Source organism: Gossypium raimondii, chromosome 13 (genome assembly GCF_025698545.1).
Source record: "Gossypium raimondii isolate GPD5lz chromosome 13, ASM2569854v1, whole genome shotgun sequence".
In the NCBI taxonomy this organism is placed as follows: domain Eukaryota; kingdom Viridiplantae; phylum Streptophyta; class Magnoliopsida; order Malvales; family Malvaceae; genus Gossypium; species Gossypium raimondii.
In genome coordinates this window covers 30,245,808-30,255,772 of record NC_068577.1, presented here as the reverse complement: position 1 = coordinate 30,255,772, position 9,965 = coordinate 30,245,808, and the positions used below count along the sequence as shown (strand labels likewise).

Genomic DNA, 9,965 nt, shown 5'->3' with positions numbered 1-9,965 from the left:
CACAATTATCATCAGTATTTTGTTCTAGTCTCTCATGAATAATGAGACCCTCTCCTTGAGAGTTGAATCTAACCACAAGATGTTTCATATTGCCATACAAGGTTAAGGAAGCATAGACTTCATTAATTGTGAGAGATTCGCAGTTATACAAAATTGTATCTCTAAAGTTGAATAAGACGGGGGTAACAAACAAAGTAGAATTAACCCTAAATCTTCTTTATCATATTGAACCTCCATGGCACTCTAGGTCTGAGAGAATTTCTTTAAACACAGTTAAGTGTTCTTGCACAAACACACATTCCTCCAAACGATGAGCATAAACACATTGCTTTATATGCAACTTGCTAGTTAGGGTTTTCAACATGCATAGCTACTAGAGGTACTTATGGGTCAGGCCAGGCTGGGTTCGAGTCGGGCTCAACTAAAAATTCAGGCCCATTTACTAGGCTTAGGCCTAGCCCGGCCCAAAAATGGGCCTAAAATTTTGTCCATACTCGACCCGTCCGTATTAATTTTTATATTATTTTTATATAATTTTTGAATATATATAATATATTAAAAATGCTAAAAATATCAAAATAAATACTTCTCAACAAATTGAAAATAAATTTTAAAAAATATGTAGACTTAAATAACACTAAGATAAATACAACTTAACAAGCAAATATCTTTAAAATAATAACAAAATTAACAAATGTCTTTAAAATAATAATAAAATTAACAATAAATTAAGTTTTATACAATATCTAAACAATAACAATAAAATAGAAGCAACATAATAGTAAAATGGTAGCAAAATAGGGAGAAAATAACAAGAAAATAATAGTAAAAAAAAAGTAGACTTTTTTGTCTTTTAGTGAATTCGGGTCCGGCCGGGCCAAAAATACCTTACCCGAGGCCTGGCCTATTTTTTAAACGGGCCTTATTTTTTTGTCCAATACCATTTTTCGGGCCTATATTTTTGTCCAAACCCTCTCACATTTTGGGCAGGCCTTCGGGCCGGACCACCCAGGTTTAATAGCTACTGCAGCTTTACCCATAATGCAGTGGCGGTCTTCTCCTTCATCATATCTTGTAGAATTTCATTTAATAACTGCAGATGTAATTGCATTAAAGCCTTTCGATCTTTACGCTTCTTCTTTTCATCCGTCAATGTCGAAGGCATCTTATCTATCCCTAGCTGGGGATCCTCCAAATTCATTTGCGCAAGAACTACCTACATCTTTATCTGCCACAACACGAATTTGGTGTTACGATCTAACAACGGAATATCATACTTCCATGTCTCCATTACCGTGACTGAGGCAAGTAATTGAAAAGCTCTGATACTAGTTTGTAAAAGTTAAACGTCAACAATGACAATACAGAACGATTGTAAAGCAAAAAGAAAGAAAAATAAGAACACATAGATTCTACGTGAAAACCCTTTCGAGGAAAAAAAAACTAAGAGCAGAGGAGAAGAAAATTCACTAATGTCGAATTCGAATGGTACAAGAGGAGTTTAGACTACATCTATTTATAGGTTGAGAAAATCTTATTCTAATCAATGTCAAATTGATAAAGTGTAGTAAGGTTGAAAAACCTTATTCTAATCAATGTAAAATAAAAGAAGTATAGTTCTATATAGATTTTACTTTATTTTACCACCGTATTTTATTGTAACAAGGATTTGAGTCACTCAACACTAACAGTTAGAGAATTTTATTGGGACAACTTTTATATTAAGGTATAGATTTTACAAAAGGTTTTGAAATTATAAATAATTGATTGATTTCCTCTAAATATAAACATATTTTTGTAGAAATATGACATTATAAATATTATTTTAATTGATGATGATATAATATAATATTATGAAATTTTTTAAAAAATTTTATAAGTTGTTTATATGATGTGAAGCAAGCAATCTTAAATATGTTTTTTCTTTATGTACACATTATTCGTTTGGTGTAAGTGAAAAATGCTTTATGGATTTTTTGAAAAGAAAATCAAATTTTAATAATTATTTTTAAATGTTTTCATTAAATTTGATCATTAATTTAGTGTAAATATATTTTGTATTTACCTTTCATATATATATTTTTCAAATTTGTATATTTTAATGGGAGGATTTACTTACATCGATGTAAAACTAAAATAGTTTTACACCCTTTTGTATCTCTTTGTATGATTAATATTTTAACGATCTAACCATTGAATTTATCGAGATAATTGTACTTGTCATGCATGTGAATTTTGAACTTATCGATATCTCTATCATATCAATCTAAAATACTATATATGTTAATATTTAAACAACGATTAAAAGTTCTTTATATGAAATAAATAGTTGGAAATTATTAATTTACATCAAAATTTATAAGCATAATTTATATGAATGAAATATATAATATGATCGTTAGATCTTTAAAATATTAATCATACAAAAAGATAGGAAATGGTATAAGACTATTTTAATTTTTTACCTGTGTAAGTATATCACTTCCCTATTTTAATAGTTTTATGTTGTGGAGTATGTCTCGCATTTCAGACAAAACAGTAAGTGACGTCTTGATGAGATAAAGCTCAACATTGCAACAAGCAGCCAATTTCACGACGAGAAGAAAGCTTACGTCCTGGCGACACGACACCTCCTTGTCATGATGACATAAATGCCATGTCATGACGTGTTCCTCAAGTTTCTCGATTTTCTTCTTTTAGTTAAGATCTATTTTGGTTTCCCAATTAAACTCTGATTAACCTAGGAATGTTCTAGTCATAAAAGCTACAGATTTCAACTTATAAATAGGCCTTAGTTACCCTAGGTTTAATAGATAGAAAATAACACAATTAAGCGAGAATTTCATGTTTCAATTTGAAGGGGTTTTTCTTTCGGGATTTCGGGTTTTCTTTGTTTTGACTCTATTCATTTTGTACTTTTATCTTATTAGTGAAGTCTTCTTTTTCCTGTGGTTTTTTACCCTATTCGGAGGACTTTTTCCACGTACAATTTGTCTGTTCGCATATTTATGGGATTCTCTGCTGGTACGAAAGGTTTCAAATTGTAGTGCCCTGAAACAAACAAGACAATTGTCAGTAGAGATGCTACATTCAATCAATCTACTATGATTCATTTGGAAAAAGGGTCGCCTACATATAAAGACACAACAAACAAGAATGTTTCAATCAATGTGGAGTCGAAGGAAGAAACTATGGGTGATGTCGTGATAAGAGAAAGCACAACATCGCAACATTACGACAAACATGGGCAATGTCTCGACAAGGAAACATGAGACATCCCAATGTCACGGAAAAATTCTGATATTCATGATCAGAATGTTGTTTCGAATCAATTTGGGACTTTATCCAACTCACAGGTACCCTCACCATCTCAATTAACAAATTATAAGTTAGCTTATGAAAGAAAATTGCTAGAAATCTAACCCATTACAGAAATATTATGAAGGAAACCTAGTGGCATACGCTCTAAGTGTTGCAGAGAACATTGATTCAACCATCGTTTCATGTTATTTCGAGGAAAAATAGGCCCTCGATTCTAGCTAATGGCTTGTTAATATGGAAGAAGAGATGGAATCACTCCAAAAGAACGAGACATGGCAAGTAGTTAAACCACCCATCAGAAAGAAAATAGTTGAGAGCAAATTGGTGTTCAAGAAGGAGGGTTCAGGTTCGAGCGACACTAGGTATAAGGCAAGGTTGGTCGCAAAGGGCTACAGTCAAAGGGAGGGAGTTGATTTTCATGATGTTTTCTCTCCAGTCGTAAAACATACGTCCATTCGGGCACTTTTGGCTCTTGTTGCATTAAAAAATCTTGAGTTAAAGCAGTTAGATGTAAAGACTACTTTCCTTCATGGTGACCTTGAAGAAGACATATATATGTAGAAACCGGAAGGATTCAAAACTGAAGGTAAGGAAGATCATGTTTGCCTTCTACGAAAATCATTATATGGTCTGAAGCAGTCTCCTTGGTAGTTGTACAAAAAGTTTAACTCTATGTTAAGTTTTGGTTTCGTACGAAGTATGACAATTGTGTGTATTTACAATAAAGGTGATGATTCATTCATATATTTGTTGCTTTATGTTAATAGCAGCTAAGGATCCGTTAAAAATTGAACAACTTAAAACTATGCTTAACTCTAAATTTGAGATGAAGGATCTTGGTGTAGCTAAGAAAATTTTGGGATGGAAATTTCAAGGGATAGACGTTCTAGGAAATTATTCTTGTCTCAATAAAGGTGCATCCAGAAGATCCTTGAGTGGTTTGAGATGCAAGACTCAAAATCGATAAGTACTCCCTTAACTACACATTTTAAAATTTCAATTTCAATTTCCCCTCAAAAGAAAAGATAAAGAAAGGTACATGTCAAAGGTACCTTACTCAAGTGTAGCCGGAAGTCTAATGTATGCAATGGTATGCACTCATCCCGATATTTCACATGTTACTAGTATTGTTAGTAAATACTTGGCCAAACCTGGAAAATTACACTAGCATGCAGTTAAGTAGATTTTCATATATTTATGGGGGTGCTTCAAATATATGCTTAGAGTTTAGAAGAAACCAAAAGGGTTTAGTCGGTTATGTTGATTCGGATTATGCAAGAGGCTTAGATCAAATGAGGTCTCTTATGGGTTATCTATTTACTTTCAAAAATTGTTCCATTAGTTGGAAAGAAACACTTCAAGCCACAGTGGCCTTATCGACTACTAAAGCAAAATACATGGCAAATATTGAAGCTATGAAGGAAGCAATTTAGTTAAGAGGCCTGTTTAGAGCACTAGTTAATGAGAAAAGGGCAACTGTCCTATATTTTGATAGTCAAAATGCTATACATCTCCCCAAAGATCAGATGCACCACGAAAGGACATAGCACATAAATATTCGTTATCACTTTTTTCGAGAGGTGATCATTCAAGGAGATGTTCAAATTCACAAAATTGGCATAAAACACAATCCGGTTGACATGTTGACAAAAAGTCTTACAATTTCAAAGTTTGAACACTGCTTAAACTGGGTAAGTATCTGAAGAAGATCCAATTAAGCTCGTGATAGGGCTTGAAAAATGAGTTAAGTGAAATACAAGTCAAGGTGGAGATTTGTAGAGTATGCATCGCATTTCAGGCAAAACAATAAGTGACGTCCTGACGAGATAAAGCTCGATGTCGCAACGAGCAACTGGTGTCACGATGAGAAGAAAGCCTTCGTCCCGACAATGCGACACCTCCTCTTCACGACGACATAAATGCCACTTCAGGACGTGGCAACATGTTCCTCAAGCTTCTCAACTTTCTTCTTTCAATTAAACTCTGTTTTGGTTTCCCACTCAAACTCTGATTAACCTAGGGGTATTCTAGTCATAAAAGCTATGAATTTCAGCCTATAAATAGGCTTTAATTGCCCTAGGTTTAATAGACATAAAATAACACAATTAAGAGATAATTCTATGTTTCAGTTTGAAGTGATTTTTCTTTCAGGGTTTTGAGTTTTCTTTGTTTTGACTCTCTCCATCCTGTACTTTTCTCTTGTTAGTGAAATCTCCTTTTACCTGTGGTTTTTTATCCTTTTTGAAGGAGTTTTTTAACGTAAAATTTGAGTGTTTGATCTTTTCAATTTATTTGTTATTATTCTTGTTTGTTGCTTACACGAGTTTATCCCCAACATATGTATTAATTCAATTTTTTAATTTCCATTATCATTTTATTCTCTCAATCTTTTTTTAAAATTAATTAAAATTAGTATAAATTAAACTAATCGTAATTTAATTAACACGAATATATATTTGAAATTATAAAATATATCTTTTTAGTACAATTGTGATTTGAACTTAGGTTATTTTTGGGAAGATGAACACCGACCAATAGGCTACAAATGGGGTTCATTATAAAATATATTATTTATTGAGTTAAAAAATGTATAAAATTGAATGTGACATTAAAAACTAGTCGAATAATAAAAACATTAGTCTTCAATGGTATGAAATGTTGGTTAAAGTTGTTATCAAATACTCATTTAACACGAGTTCAAATTATGTTATCCCATCCCTACTTAATATTTGTATAAAAGTAATAAAATATTAAATGTATTCATTTTATATATAAATTTTTAAGGAACTAAAAATCTTATATGAATAAAAATTAAATAAATTTAAATTTAGAACTTTATAATAATCTAACGGACAAATAATTTAACTGTGGAAAACGGTGAGAAAAAGATGGTAAATGGAAACGCGGATGAGATGATGGTTATTCATTAGAATATTATTATTATTATTATTATTATTATTATTTATCAGATTAAAAATGAAAGCTAAGGTAATCTAAAAAAAGAAAAAAGGGAAGAAAAGAGCACCTACACTTTCGAAACCTGAAAACGATGTATAAGAATATTATTAAATAATAGTAATAGGAGGTGGAGGCTGCCAATTGGTTGCCTTGGCTATCCCCATGTTTTCATGCAACAAATCAGCCTTCTTTTTTCTTCTTCTCCTTCTTTAGTTGGAGAGAACAATCTTTTCCTTTTAATTTCTGTTTTAGACACTACCTTTTGTCTTTGCTTCTTTGGAACTTTTTGAAATAATCTTATATAATAGTATCTCTTTTTTTTTTTTTCTAAAATTGTATGTAACACTCAATATAAATTAAAATATATTTCTATATATTCGTATAAGATATATAATACTAAAACTGAATTTAAAAAGAGAGAGAGAGCAAAAAGGGAGGTGGACCATCCTGCAAGCATGGATAAATATAAAGGGTGGGAAGGGAAGCTTTGGTTTGAATAGAAAGCAAGTTAATGGTGGAGGGTTCAATTTACATCCACAAATTCACATAAACCTTTCTTCTCTTTCAATAACCGATTCCCATTTTAATCACTTAATTTCCTTTTCTTTCTCTTCAACTTCATTTCTTTTCCTTTTATATATGTATATATATGCACATCCATCTTAACTCCTTTTCCATAACAAATTCATTAAAATGTCTAAAGAAATTGTACTTATGTATGAAATAATTGGACTAAGATTTCTCCTATCAAAAGATAAATAGTGTAAATTACAAAATGCAAATCTTTATGTGGTTTAGTTATAATGATCTACATGCAGAAGATTATATTGTGGATATTGTAAATTGTTATTTTAGTTTATATAAAGAAGTTTCTCACTAATTTAGGGAAAATATTTAAGAAAAATATTCTGCCATAATCTCTACTGTATTATATTGTAATTTGTAATATATATATATATATATATTCAGGGAAACACATATCTATTAATTAATATACTTAAGACAGAAGATTAAGGTTAAACCTTGTCGACTACGAAATATTCTGGATATGTCAGAGATAGGTCCATAGACGGTAGAGGTTGAGAGAATATTTCACGTGATTCTTGAAATGCAATTTTGATTAATTACTCCTTTTATAATTAATGTAGGTTTTAACATAATTAAATATATTGTAAAAATTAATCTATATTTCATAATTCGTGATTGTATGTTGTGCTTCTTCTTTTTTTATGTTATAATCTTAAATATGAATATGATATACATATATTTTCGTATTTATTAATCATGTTACGTATGCATTGATCATTTAGAAATTTGGTATAACGCAAGCTGTAATTACTACATCGGATGAAAGTAAATAGACAACCTCAAGTATGTCTGATATTTTAGTAGGATATGATTGGAACATTTGAATTAACGTGGAAACAATGCAGAATAATGCTAGAAATTTATGAAGAAAAAAAATCAACTACTAAAGGTAAGAAATCGTGTACATGGAATCTTTCTCAGTTATCTGCCAATGAAAATGTAATAATCAGAAAAAAAAATTACACCATCAATCTATCTATACAAAGTAGTATATCCCTTTTCAATATAATAATAACCTGATAATTGGATTTTTTTTTTTTAAGAAAAAGTGTTTCAGATCATATACTAATTCCTAAATTAACAAGTCAGTAATAATGTTGCAATTCAAGTTTCAGTAGTTCCATAAACATGCCAAATCTTCAATATCATCATAAGGATCTATGCTTCCAAGTCCAAAACTCTTTGAAATCACTGATGAAATCTCATTGTTATTAATTTCAGTGCTATGGCCAGTGTCTTGTGACGGACTCACCATAGACTGATTTGATGAAAACTGCTCCACCTTGTTGCACTGCCTCTGCCCGATATGATCACCACTGTAATTGCCTGCCAATGCTCTTATACTCGCCTCGTCCTCGGTTCGTAAGCTGCCAGTGCCGGAATCCGAGGTCTCTGGATGGAAGAAAACGGGGTCTTGGGTTGGAATTTGAGGGTTGAAAATAGAGCTTGAAACTGGGGTTTTATTGATGGCCTTGAATTCAGATTCACAATCAAAAGTAGGATCCATGAGAGGAGGCAATGAAGCATAGTCCATAAATTCATCCCCAAGAGAAGCCATTGCAATTGGACTTTTATTGATCCCCGCTGTATTCTTATGAAAAACCCTACAAACAACCCATTCATCCTGCAACAAGCCAAAAAATATGTTAATAATAAGTAGAGCTTTATTCTTCATTTGCGCAAAAGCAAAGAATGAGACCCCGGTCCCCATGAAAATAAACCCTCAACCAAATTAACCCCCTTTCAATTAGAACCATATATTCCGTACTATGGGTGTATAAGAAAAAGTTGTAGATACTAAAATTCGAATCTCAGAGTGAAGCTTTAAATTAAATTACCTTAGCAGCTTTGGGAAGATTATAGTAAGAGAATTTGCCTTCAAGCCTATATTCATGCATGACCCAGTTAGTTTTCTCTCCCCTTGGAGCTCTCCCTTTATAGAAAACAAGGGTCTTTTTCATCCCAACAAGGCAACCTTTTCCTTTGAAAATCTCTTTATCTTTTCCAGTTGCCTTCCAATATCCAGCTTGGGTTGCTCGGTTTGTTCTCATCCCGGTCGGGTACTTCCTATCTCTTTGGCAAAAGAAGTACCATTCTTTCTCCCCCATCTTGGCTTTGTCTGCAGTAACCAACCAAACAGCAAACAAGAATTAGATACAAATAGTATAGATTCGGATTTCAACATCTGAGCTTGAAAAAGAAGGCTTACCAGGCAAATCCCAAGGTTCAGACTTGTTCAAATCAGCTTCCCCAATTGCAGCGGCACTGAAGTTGCTGTTCATAACCTTCTCTAAAAGATAATGAGTTATAATCTCCTCATCGGTAGGATGAAACCGAAAACCAGGCGGCAACTCCATCAGCTCTTGGTGTCGTTGGTTAACAACAATGGCGTCTTCCATGGGAAAACTCAATCCAAATTATAGAAACCCTTTATGAATTTATGCAAAAGAAAAAGGAACCCAAAAAGCTAGAAATAATGCAGAGCAACAGTTGTGGAAAGCAAAAAGAAAGGAGAAAGATTTTATAGGGGAAATCTGAAACTAGCTTTTGCAGAAGAGAAAAAGGGAAGGCCGTTAAGAAAGTAGAACAAAGGGAAAAACAAGAGCTTATATAGAGGAGATAATGTTCCATCGAAAGATCCGTAGGCTCCAAGGCACTTACAGAGGAAGCCTCATAGGCTTATTCAATTTCGTTTTTATTTATTTTCTTAGCCATATCTGCCTGTTTGAAAATTTGGAAAACCAATAGCATCACACTTTAATAAATAATTAAATAGGAGGTTTCAATGCCAGTGGGGAACTTTTTCTTTAAATTTTTAGCAATATTTTCATATGTTTAAAACCTAACTCAAACAACAAATTCTATTGCCCGTTTTGGATAACTGGAAATTTCCCAGAACATCTCCTCTAATCAATTAAAATTTTGTGGATTAATTTCCAAGTGCAAATATTCTTGAACAAATACTGCTTGCTTTCAAATGATTTTATTCCATGAATTTTTCAAGCTTTAATGGAAACCACTCCATTCGCGGGAATCAAGATCAATGAAATTTCATGGAACTTTCAAACTATTAGGTTCAAACCCTTTTTTTTTATACA

At 32.2% G+C, this 9,965-nt stretch overlaps 1 protein-coding gene across 1 annotated transcript; it reads right to left on the bottom strand.

Annotated features, from left to right (window-relative positions):
• Nucleotides 1–7,769: 7,769 nt before the first annotated feature.
• On the bottom strand, nucleotides 7,770–9,573 carry LOC105784245 (NAC domain-containing protein 87). The gene is made up of 3 exons (XM_012610064.2): nucleotides 9,077–9,573; nucleotides 8,706–8,986; nucleotides 7,770–8,491 (listed from the first exon to the last, which is right to left on the bottom strand). Exons 1-3 carry the CDS (start codon nucleotides 9,264–9,266, stop codon nucleotides 7,979–7,981), a joined length of 984 nt encoding a protein of 327 aa, XP_012465518.1. The 5' UTR covers nucleotides 9,267–9,573; the 3' UTR covers nucleotides 7,770–7,978.
• Between the last annotated feature and the right edge of the window lie 392 nt (nucleotides 9,574–9,965).

What these genes read in the sequence shown, in the direction of transcription:
- LOC105784245 (XM_012610064.2), bottom strand. Translation starts at nt 9,266, where the DNA reads ATGGAAGACGCCATTGTTGTTAACCAACGACACCAAGAGCTGATGGAG. An exon ending in TGAACCTTGGGATTTGCCTG is followed by an intron (nt 8,987 to 9,076) that starts GTAAGCCTTCTT and finishes TGGTTACTGCAG; the next exon opens with ACAAAGCCAAGATGGGGGAG. An exon ending in ATCTTCCCAAAGCTGCTAAG is followed by an intron (nt 8,492 to 8,705) that starts GTAATTTAATTT and finishes GGCTTGTTGCAG; the next exon opens with GATGAATGGGTTGTTTGTAG.